This window comes from Diaporthe citri, assembly GCF_014595645.1.
Source record: "Diaporthe citri strain NFHF-8-4 chromosome Unknown scaffold_2, whole genome shotgun sequence".
In the NCBI taxonomy this organism is placed as follows: Eukaryota; Fungi; Ascomycota; class Sordariomycetes; order Diaporthales; family Diaporthaceae; genus Diaporthe; species Diaporthe citri.
The window spans coordinates 5,148,424-5,172,430 of NW_025064847.1; the positions used below are offsets into that span (position 1 = coordinate 5,148,424).

At 50.1% G+C, this 24,007-nt stretch overlaps 4 protein-coding genes and 1 non-coding gene across 5 annotated transcripts; 3 read left to right on the forward strand and 2 right to left on the reverse strand.

The window, feature by feature from the left end:
- Nucleotides 1-356: 356 nt before the first annotated feature.
- INS49_006970 (uncharacterized protein) lies at nt 357-1,488 on the reverse strand (the record flags this gene model as incomplete). The annotated part of the gene is made up of 3 exons (XM_043167736.1): nt 357-728; nt 807-1,156; nt 1,209-1,488. The coding sequence occupies 3 exons, from the start codon at nt 1,486-1,488 to the stop codon at nt 357-359; spliced, it is 1,002 nt and encodes a 333-aa protein (XP_043028880.1).
- Nucleotides 1,489-5,591: 4,103 nt separating this feature from the next.
- Nucleotides 5,592-6,437, forward strand: INS49_006971 (uncharacterized protein; the record flags this gene model as incomplete). The annotated part of the gene is made up of 1 exon (XM_043167737.1): nt 5,592-6,437. The coding sequence occupies one exon, from the start codon at nt 5,592-5,594 to the stop codon at nt 6,435-6,437; it is 846 nt and encodes a 281-aa protein (XP_043028881.1).
- A 542-nt stretch (nt 6,438-6,979) lies between these two features.
- Nucleotides 6,980-7,091, forward strand: INS49_006972. Its single transcript has one exon. It is a non-coding gene; the product is annotated as a tRNA-Val (tRNA).
- A 2,023-nt stretch (nt 7,092-9,114) lies between these two features.
- INS49_006973 (uncharacterized protein) lies at nt 9,115-10,103 on the forward strand (the record flags this gene model as incomplete). The annotated part of the gene is made up of 2 exons (XM_043167738.1): nt 9,115-9,246; nt 9,318-10,103. The coding sequence occupies 2 exons, from the start codon at nt 9,115-9,117 to the stop codon at nt 10,101-10,103; spliced, it is 918 nt and encodes a 305-aa protein (XP_043028882.1).
- A 950-nt stretch (nt 10,104-11,053) lies between these two features.
- On the reverse strand, nt 11,054-14,169 carry INS49_006974 (uncharacterized protein; the record flags this gene model as incomplete). Its single annotated transcript, XM_043167739.1, has 3 exons — nt 11,054-11,211; nt 11,263-13,873; nt 14,047-14,169. The coding sequence occupies 3 exons, from the start codon at nt 14,167-14,169 to the stop codon at nt 11,054-11,056; spliced, it is 2,892 nt and encodes a 963-aa protein (XP_043028883.1).
- Between the last annotated feature and the right edge of the window lie 9,838 nt (nt 14,170-24,007).

Below are 24,007 nucleotides of genomic sequence, written 5' to 3' on the forward strand. Positions count from 1 at the left end.
TAAAGCTGATCTTCTCGCAAGGATGTCCTGTGACTCGGGCAAACGTTGCATAGTTCGAGGTGCTCGACTCCACTCATCTCTTGTGCAGCCCCTTGAACCTCAACTTAGAAGATGACGGCCGACTTGACTCACAACGCTCAAGTTAGGATTGAAGACAATGAGTGTACTTGGCTGTTAGAGTAGTTCAGCTGCATTTCGGCTATAGGATGATTGGTCTAGTTCTGAGACGCATTTATGCTAGGCATATGATTAGCACAACCTTAGTGCTCGACCCTTGCAGTCTCTTGCAGGATGCTGTTTCGGGCAACCACCACCTCCCTCTCCTCTGGAGCCTCAGATTTGGCCTTGTTGACGTCCTACGTTCCAAGCACCCACTCATCAACGTCAAGAGGCTTCAACGCAGGGAACGAAGCACTCAAGCGACCACCCATCGACATCAGCCCCGCCAGCGAGGCCTCCACATCGCCGAGCGTCGCCTCCGCCACACCGCTCCTGCTCTCCTGCTCCTCTACGTAGTGGCAGTCCGCGAGGAAGCTCCCGTGCTCCGCGGTGGGAAGGGGCCGGCTGCGCTCTAGGTCGACGGACGCGAGGGCCGACGCGGGGCGGACCCAGAGACCGTCGGGCCCGCGGTAGTTCTGGTAGGCGACGAGGTTGTTGCGGCGCACGACCACGACGTTTGTGGCGGCGGTGGAGTTGTCGATGAAATCAGCTGCGGCCAGTATCCCATCCTGCACGCACAACGACTGTCAGTCATTTATCTATTGCCTCGAAGGGCGTTGGGTACTTGCATAGGTCTCGTAATGAACCTTCCGAGGCGTCATTCTCAGTGGGATGTTCGCAGACTGGGCCTCGGGCAGTCTCTTGTAGTACCGCACCATGGTGCCCAAGAGACTCAGGCATTCGGGGACGGCCATGAGCGCGACCAGCACGCGATAGCCTGCAGTGTGGAACTCGGAGATCAGAGAGGTGAAGTCTTCCGGGTGGCGGCACGCAGACTCGAGGAGTACATCGACCTTGCGCTGGATGGCCCACTTGCTTGCCAGGTCGAGCCATTTTCGGGCATCTGTGCTCGTGGCAGGGGACGCCAGATGGGGAGCAATCTTGAGGATGGTGGCGTATTCAGGATCTGTTTCAGCGATGAGCGTATTGACAACCACTGACCCCGAGAGGGCGGCCTCATGTGATGATCAGGTGTCTAGAGAACTCACGATAGGTCTTGTAGACGTCGGCGATTACATGTGCTGGTTGACGTCCTTGTATTGCACCAAACAGGTCAGCAGCGAGACGAGTCTTGCCGGCTCCTGTCTGCCCCACGACAAAGATGACAATAGGCTGGACTCCGTCCGTCAAATGACCGACATCCTTGAGGTGCGCGAGCTCCTCTTGGACAATGAGTTGGTCGAAAATCTTCTGATTGACGCTTTCCTCGAGGACGTAGTCGTGTGGTTCCAAGGAAACGGCTGCGAAGTCTTCGACGTTGGTAGCCATAGCTGTCACGGGTGGCGACGGTGAACAAAAACGACTCAGAATTAGCGATATGGTGATTATCGAAGAGTGAGGGTGTAGAGGAGCTTGTTGAGCAAGCAGGAAATGTTAGATAACAACAGCCAAGACTCATGTGCCCGAGGCGAGGCAGATGGTTGGTGACAACTGCCTGTAAGGAATCGGAAGTTATACTACGGTTGCACCTGCAGTTTGTCGATGCCGTTGACATGCTTCAATCGGAAGTGACTTCCTCCACACATGTACCCTGTACCTAGGCACTTTCCGCTTGAATAACTACTTGTGTAAATGTATAGGATCTTCGGAAGTTCCTCAGCCGATGGGGTGATCATCTTGTATCTGTAAGCCTCCGGGCCGCCCGTCTCCTGGATCCTCAATCAGCTACAGTCTTCACCTCGACCAGATGCCACTATAGAGCCGATGTGTGGGAGCAAAAGATTTTGTCTAGAAGCTAGTACCTAATGTATAAGATGGTACGTTCAGTTCCTCTGAGGCGCTCTTGCGACAAGTGGTTTAGTTCAGTTTAGAGTTATGCAGGTGAGATGATAGGGGCCACAAGCTAGCCGTCTTGGGATACCGGTGTATATTTGCGCCAGACTGCAGCACTGTGAATCTATATTTCACTGCGCATGAGTTGTAAACATGGGCTCAGCCAGCAGTGTTTGACTTACTAGAAGCTGTTGGAAAAAGTTGGCCTGCTCGGGAGCCGGTGGAGTACAGGCAGCTCAGAAGAAAGAAGCTAGAAGCATGAAAGGTGACATTTGAAATTGTTGAGATCTCAGGTTTACAATAAAAGGTTACACATATGTTGAATACATGGCTGTCCACGATTTAAAAGTCCATCTCATGAGAACTTTGAGGTGGCAAGTCTTGCCTCCGTCTACCTATGTATTCCGAAGAAAGCCTTTTGCACTCACGTTGCTACCACGACAATTGAATCTGTTCCCCGTAAGATCCTCTACCAATCCCAGCACTGCTAGCTCGTGATTTTGTCGTTAAGGTTGTTCCTGCCGCAGGCTGTCTGGCTCGCAAGATCCAGGTTCGAGCGGCCCGGGCGTGTTATTCATAACGTCTCTGAACCCGACATGGTGAATGACCAGACGATGGCTGGTCTCGGTTAAAAGCTACCTTGGAGGAGAAGGGATGCTCCTCTCAGAGCAGCAAGAATGTGCCAGCCTGGCCTCACCAGATCCAAGTTCACCTGCCTGGGGTCTAGCCCAAGCCTGACTTCTGACGCTGAAGCGGTGAAAATGCTCGCAACATAGCCGCGTTGCCGAAGATGCACTTTTGAAGGAGCACCTAACAGATTCTTGGCACGTGGGGGATGGCAGCAGCTGATTATGGAAGTTTCCCAATTTGGCCATGGCGTCCAAGCGATCTAAAGCCACCTTAAGCCACCTTTTAGTGTATCTCATCACTCGACCTCCGCTGAGGCTGAAATGCAGAAATTGAATGCACACTGCTTCTGTTCAATTTATTTGACATTGTATTTAGTGCCAAGCCTTTGATTCAGACCTTGCTCTCGGAAACAATCTGCACATCACAAGCTTCACCGTGGGTGTCGTTTTCGTCTGGATCCACTTATGTGCATGTTTAGACTGCGGGATTCATGTCGGCGGTAATACGCAAGCGTGTCATTTTGCATTCAATGACATATTTCAAGAAGCCAAGTGGCAATTTCTACCTCAACAGCCTCATAGTATCGTCAGGAAAGGCGGCTCAGATGGGGGTGGCTACATCGAATGCGATCTCTTGGACTGATGGAGTTGCTTTGGTAATCAGATCGGTCAATTACATTGTGGTACGGGTTTTTAATAGCTTGTGATTCTCAAGAAGAATGGGAAAGTCCGCATGTGCTAGGGAAATTGAATTCTACTGAACTCTGCGTGCCACCAGCTGATTCCAAGTCAAGAAGGCTGGGTGGTTTTCAGCAAGCGATCCCTCACTAGAAAAAGATTACTGCTGTCATGTAATTAGCGGGCACTATGTCATTGAGTTCTGAGACGACGGAATCCATTGTGGAAAGAACGTGTATTCATGTACCTACATCATCTTTCGACGATGTTTAGAAGTACAGTTGGGCTTGTGTGACGGCACAGCTATATATGCTACACTGTATTGCCCAGAGCGTTCTGGACAATTCTGACCTATTGGTGTTCTACGCCATAGTGTAGCGTCGCAGGGCGCATGTTAGGAACGCGGATTGTGGCGAACACGACACGACTGAGCGGCAACGGTTGGCGCGTTCCTGTTCTGAGACATCACACCAAGATCCTCTACAACGAACCCACAACTAGCTAAAGCCTGTCTGACTACTCTGCAGACGGTTCTAGTTGCATTCGCGACTTGCGCTTTTATCCTATGATCTTCTGAGATGATAATTTCAATTCGAGTCTAGCACTCTAGCTTCCAATGGTAGGGGAGATTGCCGTGTGTTTGGATCTTAGTCTGCTCGTCGAGAATGATCTGAATCCGAATCATGACATGAAGGACGCCGATCTCATGAGATGTAGTCTTAAGTCCTCCCCCTCCCTTCACGCGTCTTCGTTATTACTGGTATTTATAGAGGGTATATATTGTTCCAATCCCAACTGTGGGTTGTCTCATGGAATGCTGGTTCTGCCTCGTCCTGCTTGCTCCGTGTAGTGTCTTTCACCGAGCGAGCTGTGTTGCCTTCGGTCACTTACTGGTCTCCCCCTCTTCACAATAATTCTGGCCAATATGGTCAGTAGGCACTCACCCTGTTTGTATAGAACATTTCTATGCCTTCCTCTGTTCTGGAAGGCCAGTATTGCATTCGCGGAGCCGGTGTGTGAATGGCCAGCTGGGATCGAGAAATGCTGGGGCTGCCCTACAACAAACCCGGCCGATTTGACTTCAGGAGCCGGCGGCTATGGCTTCGGGCCTGATGGCCTGCCTTGCTTTGGCGACACAGGTCCATACTGGGACCCAGGCCCGTGGTCAAACGGCAACCCTGGTTATGATGGCAACCCTGGTTATAATGGCAACCCCAGTTCTACCCGTCCGCCCACTGCACCAACAGCTACTACCTCGGGTGGCCCACTTGGCCCATCAGGCACTCCGGGTCGTCGTGTCTTCTATTTGACAGTGACCTGGGAGACACGTGCACCAGATGGAAACGCTCGAGAAATATTCGTGATCAATGGTCAATTCCCAGGTCCGAAACTTGAGATAAATCAGGGTGATGACGTCGAGATACACTTGCTAAACCAGTCTCCTTTCAATACGACCATTCATTTCCATGGTGGGTTTCTGACACTATCCTGTCAGTCAGTGGCAGTGGTACAGGCTGACTGTTTCTTGCAGGAATCGAACAACTCCGTACCCCCTGGTCCGACGGCGTACCCGGGATCTCCCAGCGAGGTGTTCGGCCTGGAGAGATGTTCACTTACAGATGGAGAGCAACCCAATACGGTTCCTACTGGTATCATTCACACCAAACGAGCCAAATTGATGATGGCTTCTTCGGCCCCATCGTGATACACCCTTCCAAAGATAAGCCGACACCGTTTAGCCTGATATCGAGCGACCCTAATACGCTGAGTGCCATCCAAAAGGCCGTTGATAACGTGCGCCCCCTCTTGCTATCTGACTGGAGCAAGTATACTGGCCCGCAACGGGTTGCTTTCACCACGAAGTCCGGAATCGTTGACCTGTGCTACGACTCGTTGTTATTCAACGGGAAAGGAAACGTCCGCTGTTACACCCCTGCTGAGTTACAAGCCGTCACTACTCCGGCACAGAGACCCGGATTGTCGCTCGTCAACGCGACGGGCCTCACTGCGAAAGGGTACCCTCCCCATTGGAAATGTGCTCTGCATCAATCAGTGATCTGACACACGTGTTATAGATGTCTTCCTGCGAGAGCTATCGCTCTCCTGGCACCCCGAGTAGTGAAAGACTACTCAGCCTTACCAAGCGATGTGTACGATGTCTGTATTCCTACAACAGGTTCTCGGGAGGTCATCGATGTGGTCAAATCCGGAGATGGCGAGCAGTGGCTGGCGCTGGATCTCATTGCTACATTTGGCGTGCTGGCCATTCAATTCTCAATCGACAGCCACCCAATGTGGATTTACGCCGTCGACGGCTCGTTTGTCGAGCCGATACCCGTGGAGTCCATCCCGATCCAGAACGGGGCGCGATTTTCCGTTCTGATCAGGCTGCAAGATTTGGGCAACTTCAACATCAGGGTGTCCTCCATCGGGGCGTCGCAATCCCTCGGCAACTACGCCACTCTTTCCTACCACGAGGCCGGCCAGCCAGCCCCAAACACGCCATCCATACAATACATCAACGACAACGGAGCCAATGTCACAGCGAATGTCAGGGTCTTCTCGCAGAGACAGATGCGAGCGTTCCCGGCTGTAACGATTCCCCAAACCGCCCAGCAGACTTTCGTTCTCAGCATGATCGTGGCTGGACAGACGTACCTCTGGGCTCTGAACAACACAATTTATCCCCTGACACACCAGATGGACACGCCTGTTCTTTTCAACCCACAGCCTTTCATCAGCAACAACGTCACCATCTCCACGCTGAACAACACCTGGGTCGACCTCGTATTCGTCACCGCGACGTGGCCCCAGCCACAGCACCCAATGCACAAGCACGGGGGCAAGATGTATCTGATCGGGCAGGGCACCGGGCCCTTCCCATGGGCGACCGTGGCCGAGGCGATGCAGGCCGTGCCGGGGAGCTTCAACTTCGCCACACCTCCCAGGAGGGACACGTTCGCCACGGCCGCCACGACCAACCAATCGGCCTGGCTGGCGGTCAGGTACTACAGCAACGACCCGGGCGCGTGGCTCCTGCATTGTCACATCTCGCACTTCGACGGTGGCATGTCCGTGGCCATCCAGGATGGCGTAGATGCCTTCCCTACCGTGCCTCCCGAGTATCTGTACTTTTAAACTCGGCCTGGCTGTTCCAAGTTTCGTTGGAAGCAGGAGGATAAACCAAGTCAACTACTTTGGTGTATGTGTGTGTAGTGATGGTGGTGCTCTTTCCTAGCCGAGCTTGCATGAGTTTATGTGCCCAATGTTTTTATTGTCTTTCTTTTCGTACAAAACTACGAGAGGGGAGTTGTGGGCAGGTTTTAACTGAGGAACGTGGACCCCAGTGATTCTCCCATTTACACATTCTCCCCTCCCTGATTAGAACTCAGCGCCTGCACCTGTTCCACACTGGGGTGTGTTCTCACCCAGGGGGTATTTACATAGGTATAGAGATAGGTAGAGTAGAAAACATTTACATTAGAAGCAAAGCTGTTACCCCGCAACTGCGTTCTTCACGTCGAACGCCTTAAATTCACAGCACAGCTACCTTCAGAGGGACAGGATCTGGTCAACTTCTGGAAGTGTATACTCAAAACAGAACGTACTGTTGCACGACAGAACCTGTCAGTGTAGTCTGGCCTTTATATAACATTTTTCTTGACAATATAGTAATAATTGGTTTCGTGGTGTAGTGGTTATCACGTGACGTTCACATTGTGTGGATTAAAACTCCTGCGACTTGTTCGTAGCGGTCCGTCAAGGTCGCCGGTTCGATCCCGGCCGAAATCACTTTTTGCAATTTTGCATCATCCTACTTCTTTTCTCATTGCTGCTTAGTCTGGCAGGGAGAAACTGTGCAGCAATTCCCGATCCAGCTGGTCTGATTGGGTCATGATCTAACATGTGTGAGAGATGGAATATGCGACGAAGAGGTTGCTCGAGCCCCAGCCTACCCATCCCACTCCCAGTGCTGCGAGTGATTTATAGAGGGACAGAGCTGCTCCTAAAATACGTTACTACTATAGCATCCTCGTCACTTGTGGTGTTTGAAAGATTTTATTATTTAGGAACAGCGCTTCGGTTTTGCATTCACAGCGGCCTGGGGCCAATCGCGGCTCGAGAGAGCTCCTTGGGTTCACCTCAACAAGTAAAATTAAATAGACCGTCGGAGTCACACTTGTCAGAAACTTGGTGGGAAAGTTAGTTGCTACTCTCTGAAGCCTGGGAAAGACTGCCAACCTACCTGGTCCACTGCTTTCATCCCGTTTAAAACCTTTTTTGGCGCAGGAAATACCTGGGCTCATCGTTGACAGTACTAGTAGTATTTTGTCTCTTGACCTCAGCTAGAACATATTGCCTTTGGTGCCAGATATATGAGAACATTCACTGACTGTCCATTGGATTCTAAATCAGTCAATTAAGAATGCATGCCCGCCAGCCCGCTGGAGGCATATCCCAAGGCCAACAAGCTGTCCGCTAGGCCTCCAATGTCTGTACACATCTGGGACTTTGGGACCCTCGAGACCACCTGTCTAGAACGGTACCGGCAGGAATCGGCAGGTGAGCTGTGACTTTGGCAACCTCAGGCTGAGTATCGAATCATTACACAAGGAATAATAAGATCCGAATGTTACTGTGAGTGTAAGGTCAAGAAGACAGATCGGTTAAAGCCCCGACGAAGATTACTATTGTTCGTGGAGGAATGAATCCCTGGGACTTTTGGAAAGCATTCAAACAGTTCAGGACATCTTCATAGTAGCATTGAAGAATCCGAAATTATCAAGACATGTAAGAAACAATTCTAGCCCGGCTCCTCTCTCTCTGCGTTTGCAAAGCTCGGGCTATTCGTCAGTACAGTTCTTATCCCAAGACCACATATTTTCACTCCTTTACAAAGCTGTAATGAGCATGTAAAGTGAGACTCAGGGAATAGCAGCCTACTGGATTCAGCACGAGTCCGATTACCAGGCAAGAACGGAGCTTCCACATTCATCCAACTTGCACACGGCCGTCTATACATGACAACACCGAAGATACGTTCCTTCGCATGGCGAACGAAAGTAGACATGCCGATTACAAAGTCGCAGCAATCCCGATCGTCCGAGTATGGAGAGCACACCCCATGAGATAACATCAAGTAAGGAATTCCGGTGCATCAGTCCTCCCGCTAGGGCCAGAGGAACCCACGAGAGCACGGCAATAAGACGGACGTAGGAGCCCATCGCTCTGCTTGGGTCCGCATCGGCATGGGGCACCCTTTTGCGGGGCGGCCGCCGCGTGGAGCCCCCGAGACACCCGGTTGCGGCTCGGGAGGCTTGTCAGTGGACGTCGATCAGGTTCATCCTTGTCGAGATATCAACGGGGTGGCTTTTGGGGAGAGATGTGCCGACCTCGGCACTCGCGCGTAGTCTCTTTGGGGCCAGTCTAGTCTTCCTCGCCGCCTGGCTCACTTGGGAGCTGAGGTTCATAAACTAGCCGCGACGTTGAAGCTTTCCCAGTTAAAATGGGAGCGTCTGCTGCACCCGAGTTAAATGTGTCTCGTCCTTCTGGCGTACTAAACGCTGTCGAGTGATTCTGGCTTCATCTTTGTCCATCGTGGTCGATCAATTTGCGGTTGATCCTGACCTCAGAATTACGTACAAGACTTGTGTGGATATCTTTACATACGTAGGCCTGTGTTTGCCACGCCTTGACAGACATCTTTATGAAATAAGAGCAGCAACTCACAAACAGTTCATGTGTTGACCAATTCCAGCTCATTGCTCTCAGTTACCATTATCAGCATTCAAGAACTTCACCGAGCCTTCCAAAAATGGTCAACAGAGCAGCAGCCAAGCTCCGAGCACAGCTCGCAGACAAAGACAGCATCATCGTCTGCCCGGGGGTGCAAGATGGCCTGTCGGCGCGCGTGTGCCTCGATGAGGGCTTCAAGAACCTCTACATGGTGAGCCCCTTCGGACCTCAGATCCCGCACACCAGACCTGCGAGACTGACTGAGCCCCCTTACCTGGTCAGACCGGCGCAGGCACAGCAATGAGCGTCCTAGGCATGCCCGACCTAGGCATGACAACCCTAGACGACATGGCCCGCAACGCAGGCATGGTCGCCAGCCTGGACCGCTCCGTCCCCGTCATCGCCGACGCGGACACGGGCTTCGGCGGGCCCCTGATGGTCGCCCGCACGGTCGAGAAGTACGCCGCGGCGGGGGTGGCGGCGCTGCACATCGAGGACCAGGTCGCGGCGAAGCGGTGCGGCCACCTCCTGGGCAAGGAGCTCGCGGGGGTGCCCGAGTACGTGGCGCGGATCAGGGCCGCGGCGGCGGCGCGCGAAGCTCTCGGCGAGGACATCGTCATCATCGCGCGCACCGACGCGCTGCAGTCGCTCGGGTTCGACGAGGCCATCGCGCGGCTGAAGGCGGCCGTCGAGGCTGGGGCGGACGTCGCGTTCCTGGAGGGCATGACCAGCAAGGAACACATGGTCGAGTGCGTAAAGGCTATGGCGCCGACGCCTTGTTTCCTGAATATGGTCGTGGGCGGTGTAACCCCCCTGGTGGACAGCGAGGAGGCGAGGAGGATGGGGTACAGGATCGTGATATGGCCTGTTTTCTCAATGACCGCCGCGCTGCTGGCGTACAGGGAGGCTGCGAAGGAGCTCAAAGAGTTGGGCATGAACAAGGAGAGGAGGAACGAGAAGGGGGAGCTGCTAGGTGGCGTCAGGGAATGTTTCGAAGTCTGTGGCTTGACCAAGTACTCCGAGTTCGACAAGGCGATGGGAGGCCAAGCCTTCTCGAAGGGTGTATGATTAACGATGACTGAGCCTCGTACTGGGGCTCGCCTGGAAATCAAATCAGAAAGTCTCCGGGCACCACAGTTAAGGACTTGTGAGTTACTACCAGTGCCTGAGGGCAGTCACGGCAAACATGTGTGCAGCCTCAAAGCTGTCACTTCCAAGCCAGGAAGAAAGCGCCCAGAGAGCGTGATCATGATGGTCGTCTTAGTGACGATGTATTTGATGCTCATATGCCGAGCTTCTCGGGCATACCTGACCCAATCGCTTGGGCAAATAATGCTATCCAGGAGCGGCGTCAAGAGTCCCTTCCCATCACGCCAGCCAAACGTGGTAACCCTGTGGGTAGACAGTCTAATTTAACACACACCTTGGGAGGACTGTGCCTTAACGATGGGCGCGAAGGCCAACACCCTTTGGTTGCGTCACCAGGCTGGCACCCGATCGATCTCAATCTCTGGTCTGCTGTCCCGCGGTGAATCCAACGGTTCCGTATGCCCTTGATTCCCTTGTCCGTCCCCGTCCCGCAGAAAAGATCCTTGCAACGCAACCCTGTGCCCCCTATTCCAATCTCGAGAATGACCATAGAACGAAAATTTGGTCTTGTGACCAGGGAAAAAGATGAGGAACAAGCTTCTCTACTGCTTGAAAAGTCCAGATGCCCAACCTACCGATCCCACGCCGAGGACTCCTGAAGTACACTGTGCTGACAAAGGAAAAACCCCGTACTGAATAAGATAAAATAATTACAATCAAACATAACATCGAAGCGCAGCATATTGCGTGGCACCATTCGGGAAGGTGACTTCGAAAGAAAATAGGCCAAGTAAAGAGGCCAATCGCGTGTTCAACCGATGAACTCCGAGACCAAATAGCAATGCGGCAGGCCGATGACGGGCCAGGAAGGGGTCTCATGGTATGCGTCGATGCAGTTTCGTCAGTCGTAAGTCCTGTAGCTGTTTGTCTTATGAGGCGTGGGAAGGCACGCTCCTAGGTGTCACATCACCACTGCGACGTCGGACGAGATCTTGCTGCTGCTGCTGTTGCTGGAGCTTTGTTGCACTCGCAATCATCCGCATCTTCTTACGCACAGAACTAAGCCGGCCTGTGATCATGGTGATCACTGTGTCTCTGTCAGCGGGTGCGTAGCGGTAGGCTCGACAACAACACTTACGTTTTTGGACGGCTTGCTGGTCATCCGTGTTGATGTCCGAGGCAAGCTCCTCCTTCGACGCACGCTCCTCCTTAGTAGGCCCAGAGATCCGCCTCTTAGGAAGGTCTTCGTCGTTGTCTATCACGGCCTCTAGCATACGTACCGCTGTGACATAGGATATCTCGCAGCCAGCAAGGTCCTCGTTGGAAATTTCGTCAATCGCTGCCTTGCGGCTCATCTCGACGGCACGGTCGTACATGAGTTTCTCAGCGCTTATCCCAGGCGTGATGACCACCCCGTCGACTGCTGATCCGCTCGTTGACGCGGGGTCCACTGGATGATTGCTGGGGTGGCCGGGGTGGTCTTCTGGCAATGCTTTCTGCGCATCGATGAGCTTCAATCGCACGATCTCGGCTTTCTCCAATACTTCGTTGAATCGCGACCGGACCCACTGCACAGCCGAATTGATTCTGGTAATCACGACTTGGATGTTGCTGGGATCTCGAGCGGATGCTGGCCCACTTGACGATTCCGCTCGTGTCCTCCTTGACCACCACAGGCTGGCGATGTCCATTGACTTGGCAAGGAGAGACAGAGCCTTGACGTACAGCACCAGGGCTTCCTCTGAAAGTGCGACTACTGCATCGACAGTAAGCCCGTCATCATCGTCGGAAGAGGCCTGGTCCGCTGGCAAACCACCAAGACCATGGTTCGTCGACGGCGTAAGGGGCACAAGCTGCTTGTATTTCACCTCAGCAAAGCCGTAGACAACATCACTCCGTGTGGCATAGTCCTCGATGCACTGAGCGACCCTCGAGTCCTCATCGTAAGGTGTACTTTGCTTCCCATCACCAATCAAGCCTACGGGAGCTGACGGCGTGGGATAGGCAGGGAACGCACTATACAGTTGAGGCGGGGAGGCGCCTTTGCCAAGTCCCGGTGGGTATTTGATACCAAGGAGTCGCAGACTGGCGTCTTGTATGGCCTTGGATATAAAAGACGTGGTAGAGCCGGGGCTCGCACTAAGAGAAGACTGCCGCTCATGGGTATTTGGCCGCTGCCTTCCCTGGGCGATTTGCATTGCTCGAGATGGCGATGGCGCCACCGCACCGGTCGTGGAGTCTGGGGCACCCTGCGTTGTCGTCCGCCGCACCATCTGTCCCGCCTTGGGTGACGAGCCCTGTGCATGCACCATACGTCCGTTGGCGGCCAGTTCATCGGCTAGGGCATTTACTGCGACCTGATTCTTGTCAACGAGCACATAATCACGCTCGAACGCAATCTCCTGCCGCGCCTTCTCTTGCTCGTCCGATGGGCCCTTTCCTCGACTTCGCGGAAGTTCCCTCGCACCTCCTGCAGGCGGGGCATCACGGGCGAGTTTTGTTGCCGATGCGTTAGATAGGGCCCGGCGACGTGCTTCGTAGACGGCCGGCCTTGTTGGAGCTGAAGATGACGGCACAGGTTGGGGTCGCCGTATGCCAAGACCCTCTCCAGTCTCCTGGCGGGGTGAGTAGCCAAGTCGAGGAGAAGCAGGACCGAATTTGTCTTCAGCCTCGGTGGGCGTGCCGAGTGGTGAACGTCTGTACGGCTTTTCGATGGGAGACGAAACGGCTTCGGCCCTCCCTTGGTCTTGATCTGTGCCAGGCCGCCGTAATGACAGCCGTCGAGGAGATGCGACAGGCTCATCGGACTTGACAGCAGATCTGGCACCTTGCGGCCTTTTCGGCTCGGCTGGCTTTGGTATGTCATCCTCGACAAGCCCCGGTATTTGACCTACGACGACAGGATGTGCGAAGAAGTTTTCAAAGGTGATGCGCTCATCGGGACTCCTCTTGAGGAGAGCGCGAATCAGAAGCTTCAAATCGGATGAAAGATTACTTTCCCTTGGAAATTTGATCGAGTCGTTTGAAGCCTCTATCTTGCGTAGTAGCTCGACATGGTTGCTTGCACGGAAGGGTGGCCGGCCCGCCGCCATCTCATATAGAACCGTCCCGACGGACCATAGATCAGCGCTGGGACCGTAACGTTCGTAACGCAAAATCTCGGGAGCCATGTAGAGCGGTGAACCGCAGAGCGTTTCGGCGAGCGATGTGGAGGGTAACACGCGGGCGAACCCGAAGTCGGCGAGCTTCAGCATGGGCAGAGAACGCAGCCCAACTGCAGGGATGAGGCTGTCCTGGCTTGCACTGAGGATCTGTGGCACTTCCCTGTTGTTCTCTCGGAAGTCGATGGAGGGGAGTAGGAGCAGGTTCTGAGGTTTCACGTCGCGATGGATCAGGTTCAGCCTCCTCAGGAACTCGAGTGCACTCGACAGTTGCTTGAGGAAATGACGGATAATGACCTCGTTCAGGCCAGCGTTGGGTGTGTTCGGATATTTCCGCGCCATATCGTGGGTAGCCGGATTTGTCGAGAGCATATCCCTCTTCTTGATGAAAAGCGACAGATCGCCGAGAAGGCAGTATTCCATCATCAGGTTGATGTGGGTTGGCGTTTCGACGCATTCGTGGAGGGCAACGATATGAGGATGACGCAGTTTCTCGAGAATTTTGATCTCGGAATAGAGGTTATCCTTCACCTTGCCCTTGAGCTTCCCCAGTTCGACGGATTTGATAGCGACAGCGGCGCCGGAACTCTAAGAGGAACACAGAAAGTCAGTCTCGGATCGCCCTACAGCCTCGGCGAGCGATGGGGACCGCGCGAAGGGCAAGACAGTGACCCAGAACCCAGCTACGACCAAAACAAGAAGCGCTGCCACTCCCGACGGACGGACAGGGACGCAAGCGACAACAGACGCGAGGCGCTGACCTTGCGGGTACCAACGTAGACAGAGGCGAAGCTGCCCTTCCCGATCTTGGAACCGACGGTCCACTGGCTCATGGCATCGGATTGGGGCCGCGAGCGCCCAGAAGCGGAGGGTTGAGAAGCCATATCTTCCTGGAAAGTTGACGAGACAGGAAGACAGCTGTGTTGGGTAGCCCGTGGGCCTAAAGGGGTAGGGACTCGAGGGTAGCTGTGGTTGTCGTCATGTACACATGCAGGGTGTGTGTTGGTGGTATAGGTGTGGATAGGAAGTGCTGGTTCCTGTCTGGGAAGAAGACCCAAGACGGGCGTTAGTTCGAAGAAAAAGGATGGATGAGAAAAAGACGAAAAAGAAAAGAGAAAGGAAAGGCGAGGCAGGGCAAGGCAAGGCGAGGCAAAGCAGAGCGTTTGGATGATGCTGCTGCGAGGTCGATGGGTAGAGCGACGGCGGCAGGCAAGGATCCGATTCGATGCGATGCAATGCAATGCTTCCGACGGAGAGGCGATGGGGGTGGGCACGCACTGGGGGTGAGGTGGAGCTGTCTTGTTGGCGCAGGGCAGGGCAGGACGTGCGTGCAGCGAGACAACAGCAGGTACCTAAGTCCTATGTGGAGTTGAGAGGTGCAGACTAGCAGACAGGGGGCCTAGGGGCCCTTGGGCTGAAGCGTCAGGGCCTTGCCGGATAAGGCAGCCTGGGTAGGCTGGCCAGGCTGGTAGGCGCGCGAGACGGTGAAGGCGATTGCCAAGGCACGCGGTCTGTCTTTTGTGTCCTCGAGACACAGCCGGTCGAGACGAGAGCGTGGGGATCAAGTGGCGGGAGTTGAGAGTCGAAAACGGGGCCTCGACAAAGGGAATCCGGTCGAAGCTGTGACAGCGTCCTGTGACTGTCTGTAGGCCTGCAGAGGTGGGAGGGGGGTCTACAGTTAGCGACGGTGTGGACGGCAATAAACGGAACAGTGCTGGGGGAAGACGTCAGGATGTCGCGACATGGCGCAGAGATGGCACATCCTACCTGCAAATCAATTGGGAAACAGACGTTTGGTGCTAGGCAGATCTCCGAATACAAACGAATGACTCAGAGAGAGAGAGGCGATTGCCCTGGAGGAATGATGCGAAACAGATGACACGCTGGGCGGCCAGCAGTGAAGGACGTGCAGCTGGTGAGTTGATGGGAGGAAGAATCGCGGCGGGTTGAGGAGAAGAAGCAGGAGGGAGCTAGACGGGAGAGGCTCGATTGATCAACTGACCGACCGGCTGGCTGGCGGAATGACTGATTGATGGATGATGGGTGGGTGGAACTGTTAGGGAGTGAGTCCTGAGGATGTCGTAGGTAGACTAGGTCGCACAAATGGAATACTATAGGTCTAAGTATGTACTGTGCTGGCTGGGCTGGAAAGGCGTGCCTTGAGGAGTCATACATCTATCTATCTACACGCGCAGTACACAGCACACAATAGCCTCGGGTGAGGGTACCAGGTGTTTGCCCAGATCTAGTTTGAGGGCATGATAATCTATCTAATCAAGGCATTAATCAGAAATTAGCCCAGCGGCGCAACAGCACCTGAAGAAGCTTAGATAGATGCCCCATCCCGCCCCAGGACTCATTAGAAACAACCGCGCTGAGCTCTGCGGCGGGTGAGCGAGGCAGGTGAAGGTGACCCGGAACCTCGTGATGCGAACGATGGGAGACGGTGGCCAATGCCATCCTTGCATCCACCTGCGCAGAGGTGACTGACTCCCTGGTTTGGCACTGGCCGGGGGGTGGGCGCAAGTGGGCAGGGGGGCGTGGGCAGGGGGGAGGGGGGTCTCTGCTGCACCTTTGCTCCCGTGCCTCCCCTTGTAGAGTTCAGAAGTACCGTTGGCAGTAGACTACGGGCAGAGTGATAATCTGTGCTGTTGCAGTCAAGGAGATGGAGATAACAGACACATGTGGTTCTGTTGGCTGATCAAACATGAGACGGGCGCTAAGCCGCCTGGTCTCAGGCGACCCGGCCTAACTTGGCCTGATCAGAGGATGCCTCCTCCAGAAAGTCAGACAGTCAGACAGTTCAAACAGTCCAGACGGCTAGACAGACAGACAGGCGGGCAGGCGGACCAGTCCAGATCGAGGAGCCTCCAAGTTGCAGGGGCCCACGACGGACGGGGGGAGTCATCGGCTGGGCAGCTGGGGCCGATAAGCCAGCTCCCCCACCCTGCATGTCACGATAAGCTGGCGCGTCCTGCAACCACTGTAGCAACAGCAACACACAGTGCCACTGCCGGCCGACAACTCTCGAGCTTGTTCATCAACAAGCACCAGTATCAGCCCTCTCAGCTCGGTTTCGACTCGAGTGTTTCTCACACACCATTCATTTCATTAATGCTCTCAAACCTTGACGGCTTCTGCCCAAGGGTCTGCTCCTGGCTGTTCCAGACGGTGGGCCTGGCCTCTCCTCCTCCGCTCGACCAACTGACTGTACTGTGCCATTCTTCCGGTCGAGGCTACACATCCATTGTTCAAAGTCATTCCCATTAATCCCACGGTTGTTCTATTATGCTTTCGGCCCACGGCCGACGCTCACCACGCTAGAACTTGGATGTAATGAGGCCGGCTGGGCTGATTCCGTCACGCCTTGGGTGATCTGGGGGCAACCAGGCAAACGGTAGCCCCACACTACAGCCCGGGACCCTGGATGCCCAGCAAAGCAACAGGCGCAACACGGTTGCAGCGATAACGGAGCTCTTCCTCCCCTTGGCTCCCATGCAACCTCAGTCACCTTGATGTCCTCGCCCATGAATCCTCCGAAGCCTTGTCATATGCCACAGTGCTGTACAGGGGGACACAGCGTTGCTGCACTCCGCGGGCTGTCCTCCTACCAGGCCAGAGCACCATGTCCTGCGCCCGGTGACACGGCCACCGCAGTCACTGGCAGCACCTGGGGTAGCGAGATCGCACCTGTTGTGTCCAGCTTCCACCACCCGTATCACCTCAACCCCCGGTTTTCTGATGTCGGGCGCACCGGCTCAGTCAACTGTGCCAGACCGGGAGCCGCCGTATACGAAGCGAAGCTGTCTTCACCGCAACGCCGGCCCCAGGATCGACTGTCAAGGAGACTGCCGTCCCTGCCATGTCTGGCCGGGCTGGGCTGTTGATGTTGTCGCGCCTCTCTCATGCAGCCAGCAGCTAGCTGCCAGCGCGAGCAGCAGACCCCGTCGTGTCCACAGAGGTGCCGAGGTGCCTATCAAGCAAGCATCGCTTCAACGGATGCCTAGTGTCGTGGATCGCTTATTCAATGTCTACATGCTTGTTGGTAGCAGACTAGGCAGGCTGCAGTACAACCTGACAACCCACAACATCTGCAGATCCCTTTCGATGACACAGAGCACTAGCATTACCGCTTTGTACTGCATAGTACACCACCACCACGGCGATCCGGCATTTAGGCGCCGCGCATCTTTCCAGTAGCTCTGCCAAGCGTCAACGGTCTAATCATCTATGATAACAACGGGCACATCATGACTCTCCCTAGCTGACCGCCCAAGAAGCAAGCATGCCCGATGGAGAGTGTGCTCTCTCATCATATCAGCAGAGGCCTGATCCACGAGCGAGCACGGCCAGCGTCCAGCATCACCTACAAGTTTGGCCTCAAGTGTTGTTGCTTCCTGTCGTCATACCTACTGTGGGCCTGACCACCTGATGGGATCCCGGGACGTCTCTCGCGCTATTGGCCTGAGCTGCCCTAGATTCTTAAGACAACTGTCTCTACTTCTTTCCAGGTCGAGGCCCACCTCGCCTCACCGGCACGGGTGCCCCTGGGGTCCTGCAGAAGTGGGTGTTTCAATGTCTCAGTTGCTTTTGTGGTTCCTGCTGGTCTTCTGCACCGATCCGCAGTCAACCAGCATCAGGTCCAACCCCATCCTTGACACCAAAACGGCCAGAATCGACCGTCGGAGGGTTAAAGTCCCCCGTGCCAGCATCCTTCAGTGAATATTGCAACAGCATCCCTCAGACGCCATAATCACTCCTAATCTTCTTGTATTTTATTGAAGCGCCCCCAAGTCCACCAAGCGTATTGAGACAGCCACCCTTAGAGATTCCAGTTGAGCGCGGACACTCTCAGGCACGCAAGCAAGGAGTAAGCCACGGCCACCAAGTTTATCTAAGCTTCGAGAACATTTCGGCAGGACTAGCCAAGTTCTGTTCCGCCTTCGAGTCAGAGTTGAATGCGGCCAGTGCATCAAGGTTTTCACATCAGGAACCTACAAGACCAGCCAGCTTACACAACTTGCGAGTCATTCCCGAATTCTGATGTGCTCTGAAGTTCTCGCCTCCTGAAGAACAGGCCGGGTTGCTGTGATGATCGACGGGTTGACATTGGTGGGTCCCCAACATCAGGTGAAAGAGCTCCGCTAGTACGAGAGTTTGCTGCCGCTGGCAGAGCGTCAGGTTCGCTACATGCCCATGCCGCATATATTTATTGCACCCCATTGCACCCTGAATATGTGTTCGTTCTCCATTGCTCGACGGCGCACCCTCCACGGCCCCTCCGTGCAGGCACCTAGGCGTGCAGACCGTCGACGTGCCATACTTTTACGACGGGCCATACAGGTACTGGCCAGCTTGGCGAACTGTCAAGCCGCCTAGCAAGACTCACGGCAACAAGCACGGCCAACCAGGAGCCACCTAGCCTGCAAGACCTGGAAGCCAACGTGGTGTAAACAAGGAATGGCTTACTGTGTTCGAGGTTCCTGCTCCCAGCTTCCGCCGTGTGTGGAAGTCTTATTATTGTCCTAATGCGAGCCATCCCACCGAAACCATTCCATAGCACACACAAGCGCACCACAAGGGCACATGTACGCACACCCTCCCCCCAGCGCTGTCGTTGTTAGCGAGGCGAGCTACCGTTCCCCGGACTCCGTTACTGGTCTGAAGGAGCACAGCACGTATCTGCATGCACGAAATGCATTGCAGCAATGTCAAACGCCGGTGGATGGGGGGCCCACAGAGGTTCGGCCACCCAGCCAGCCCCCAGCCATCCCGTCGTCAACGTTAACGTTAACAGGCTGAGCAGCAGCCTGCCGCCTGCCGCACACATGTGTGTGTGCGGGCTTGTACATGCAGTACCTGTGATATGCAGCTAGACTAATGTGACGAGTCGTTTCACACACCACCGTGTTTGCCCATATTCAGAAAGAGAACCCTTGAAGATCGGTTCTAACAGGCAGAGGGGATTTATTCCACTTCCAGGGTGGAGCTTGGGCCCGCCTGCTGCCTACCTGCCTGCCTGGCTTGTGAAAGCGGCGACCGGGAGTGTGCCCGAATGGGTATTCCGGTGAAGGACCGGCTCTGCCTTGGGGCATCGCTCTTTACTGTTCACGGCTGCTGGTCACAGTTGGACGTGTTGCACCAAGGGACAATTACGGCGATGGTGTGCTGACTTGTGCTCTGGTGTAACCTTGCTTATCGGGATCCTCCTAACTCTTTCTAGCCTGCTAATAGATGGTGCCGCAGCACCAGAATGGTTGCAACGAGAGTTCGTTACCCGCAGGCATCTGTCAACGTACAAGAGGATTGTATGCATTGTTGATAATTTTCAATATTTCGCTCTGTATTTGTTTGAGGCCAGAGCCTCACACGGATGGACTTTCCAATCAGACTACTCGTTGGGCGAAATACCAACCTTTTTGAAAGCTCGATAATGAATGCCTATCGTTCTTAGGTAAGCTGCAAGTGGATAGGAGCGCCTTTCTTTCTCTTCACTTTAGAATACTTGCCCGTAGGGCTAGAAGACCGGAGACGGAGGGCCCGAAGGATCCTTGGGAAAAGACAAGATGATCAATTCCTGGAGACTGTCAGCTTGCCCGGCCTTTTTAGGACCCATTACCGTCTTTAGTTCGAAGCCTAGTTGGGTACGGCAACAATTCAATTGGCCAATTGGTCTTTCCATATGTCGAGGGCTTCACGAGATATTTCGTGACTATTTGTTTGCCCTTCGATTTGTATCACTGGCAAATCACATGAAGGGATATTGGTCATCCTCAAAACGCCACGGCACGAGGTTCTCACAATGTAAGGTGCTCGACAGAGAGACCTCGATTTCCCTGTGAGTATTATCAAATCTTCTTCAAGGAGTTTCTCCTGAAGCACATCCTTTTGTAAGCTTCCTGACCAGAGCAGTCCATTCACCCTTCACAACACCAACCCTTGATAGCATAGATGCAGCCTGTTGTTCTCTCCTGCAGGAGTGGGCCGTGCAACAGAGACCATTCGCGAAAGTGCCAGGAGGCGGCCTACCCGCCCAGCCACGTCAGCTTTCCTTACCCAACAAGCTCAGCCGGCAACCTAGGTAAAAGGTCCAGGGGCTGGGGAGCGTACTTCAGGTCGGTCACTTGGACTTAGTTGCTCGGCCATTACAATTTCGGAGGGGCGGCGCAGCCTCTTGTCATGTGTGGCTCTCCACAATTGCCGCACGTCGGGGTGCCATGAGGCTGAGACATCTCAGTGGCGAGGCTACTGGTGATGTTTACAGAAAATGGCCCGTTTGGAGTGTAGTTCCGGTGTGCTGAAAGTTGTAACGCTTCGTAACTGTCCTTGTGCGGTTTGCTTCTGCTGACTTCACGAGCTTCTGATGTGCTCAGCAGGCCCTGGCTTGGTATCTCGTGCGTTCTTGAAAATTTAACTGTTGTTCGATTGGGCTTTTTGGGCGGTCTTCCTCGTTGATTTTGATAGAGAAGAACTATTCGAGGGCAAGAGGGTGTAGACGTGGACGATTGATATACCCGGATGAAGAGCATGAATCACTTTGAGGCAATCTAGCTCAGCAAGTTCAAAACGATGAAGAAGCGTATCTACTCAGTTAGTTGGTGATTGTGTGAGTGGTTTTCTCCTATTCCAGTTCTTCCATGATCAAGACGTTGGCCTTGTCACAGACAACGATGCTGGTCAGTGTCGGACTACCACGACATACGTACGGGATCCTAAGGAGCCGGTATTCCCATGTTATGGCCCGCAATCACGTAGTGACTAGCCGTAGAATTGACCTCACGGATTTTTCTACCACTTGCAAAAGTGACTTTCCACCAATCCATGACTAGCAACGTCTGTCCAAACACAAAGGAAGTGTGGGGTCATGACGCGCTGGGGATAGTTGACATTGCGAAGCGGTCTTGGTGATAGTAATTGTATTTTTCTAGGCTTCAAACGGATGGTCATCCCTCAAGCTATGCGTGAATTCTTTTGGCAGGCAAGACTATATATTCTACTCTGCGGTGGTGTCTACTTGCATATGTTCTTGCTTGAGGAATCTGTGGAAGGCTAAAAGTGTCGTAAGGGGTTTAAAAGCATGATTGTAAAAACGTTTATTTCCTAAGAGTAGTTTAAAAGAAGGAAATAAAAGAAATTTGGCTATTTAAGCATTTTAAAAAGTGGTTATAAACTAGAGTTAGGAATATGCATATAATATATCTCTTAGTTAAAAGGCGATTTTTACCTTATTAATTACCTTACTTTTTTAAGCAGCTAATTTACACTTAAAAACATTAGCTATAGCTCGCTAAGTAGTTAATTATTTAACTTTTCCTATAATATATATACTTTATTACTTAAACTTTAACCGCTTATAGCCTTATAACATAGCTTATAATTAATAATTAAACCTCTTTTTTAAACTTTTTAATTAAATTTACATTTAAAAATATTTACTTTTATTAATTTTAAGCATTTTTTTAATTATATTAAAAATAGCTAAAAATAATAGAAAATAAGCTTTTAAGCCTTAAGTTATTTTATTTTTTTATATTCTTAAGGTTTAAAAAAAGAAATATAAGCGCGCTTAAATTAATAAAAAGCTTATTAATAAGAATAATAAAAGCTTTAATACTCTTATTAAAATGCTGTTAAATAATATATTTAAAAGTAAGTTTTTTAATTAATTTAAAAATTAATTTTAAAGCGCATATTAATTCCTAATATAGTTTTAAAGAACCTTTAAGTATATATAAATAGCCTAAAGCTTAAGATAAAATTCCTTTTTAAGGAAAAAGCTAAAATAAAGTATAAGGAAAAAAAGGAGGATATAAAGGAGCTTAAGAAAATTAATAAGCATTACATTTCTTATCTTTCCTATATTAAAAGTCTTGCATATAATTATAATAATAATTTTTATATAAATTATAATAATAAAGGTAATTATTATTATTATTATACTTAAGGCAATTCTTATAAGCTGCTTTTAATAGCCCTTTTACTATTTATATTTTATTTTTATTATGCTTAATTTAGCGATTTCTTAGCATTTAAGAAGTCTTAGCATGTTTAAAAAAAGGCCTTAAATATATATAAGCATAAGGAGTTTAATCTTACTTGCATTAATTGCATTTCCATAATCCCTTTTAATACTTAAAAGATCTTTACCTTATAGTAATAGCTTATAAAGGTTATAAAGAGTAGGCATAAAGATATAATAAAGCGCCTTAAAGCTTAAATTATAATTGCTTTAAAATAATATAATAAGGTTAATATAAAGGCTTAAAAGCTTTAAAATTAGGTTATTAATAATATAAAAATTATAAAAAAGTATAAGGATTGCATTATTATTGTAATTAAGCATTTTAATTTTAAGGGTAATATTAAGGAATAAATATTATTAAATCTTGGTTTAAAATTATAATTAAGAATTTAATTAAAAGTTAAAAAAGTTTTTTAAAAAAGTTAAAAGGTTATTATAATAATTAAAAGAGGGTTTTAAATTAATTAATATATTATTATAAAGATTAAAAGGTAGTTTTTAATTGCAAAATAGTTTTTATATAAAGGTTGTATTATAATTTTTAAAAAGTATAGTTTTTAAGATTTTTAATAAAAACTTAATAATAAAAATAATTAATAAATAAATTAATTTCCTTTTATTACTTCCCTTATATTTTAAAGATTTAAGAAAGCTTTAAAATATTTAAACTAAGCATATAATAAAACTTTAGTAAGTTTATTTATAGGTATTTTCTTAATTTCTAAGTATATAATATTAAAGGTACTTCTTTTAAATTCTTATTTTAATTATATTTATTAAATATTTATATATTTAAGCCTTATTTTTAGCTATTTATGCTTATTAATAATTAAGTATATTATTATTTAATTATTATAATAAATAATTTAAGGTTTGCTTAAATTTAAGGTTATATCTTTAAATAAGTATTTTAAAGCTATTATTTCTTTAATTATAAGCTTTAAAGCTAATAATTTAGCCTTAATAGTTAAAGTAAAAATAATTGCTTATTTACATGCTTTTCAATATATAAGGCCCTTAAAAAGGGTTATTATATACTCTTAGGAAGATCTTTAATCCTCCTTATTATTAGTAAATAAAGCATCTCCAGCTATTAAAAGCGCTTAAGCTTTTTAATTTTCTTTAAATTATAATTTAAGAAATTAAATGGCGTATAAATATTAAATTACGTAATTTACTACCTTAAGATAACTTAAACTTAAATTTATAAGGAATCTTAATAATATAAAGCAAGGGAATGCTATATTTAGGCATATTATAATTATTATATAAAGAATAAAACTAACTTTTTCCTAGAACTTTTAAATCTCTTATTTTAAGGCTTATTTAAAAAAAAGCTTAAACTCTTCTTTAAGCATTAAAATAAATAATAAAAAGTTTTTACTCCTTAATAAGTTATATTTATTTACTATTTTTTCAATATATAAGTTATAAAAAAGCATTATAATATGCTTTTCTTAATCTTTAAGAATTTATATATTTAAGAATTACTAAGCCTTTCCTTAATTTTTTATTTTATATGCAAACTTAATCCTATTTTTAATTCTTATAAAGGATTTGCATTTATTCTTAAGATATATAATTAAAATATTATTTATATAAAAAAGGATTATTATTTTATAAGTTAAGCTAATAAAAAGGCATAGCTTTTTTAATAAGGGTTTTAAGCTTAAATTTTATAATATATAGCTAAAATCCTT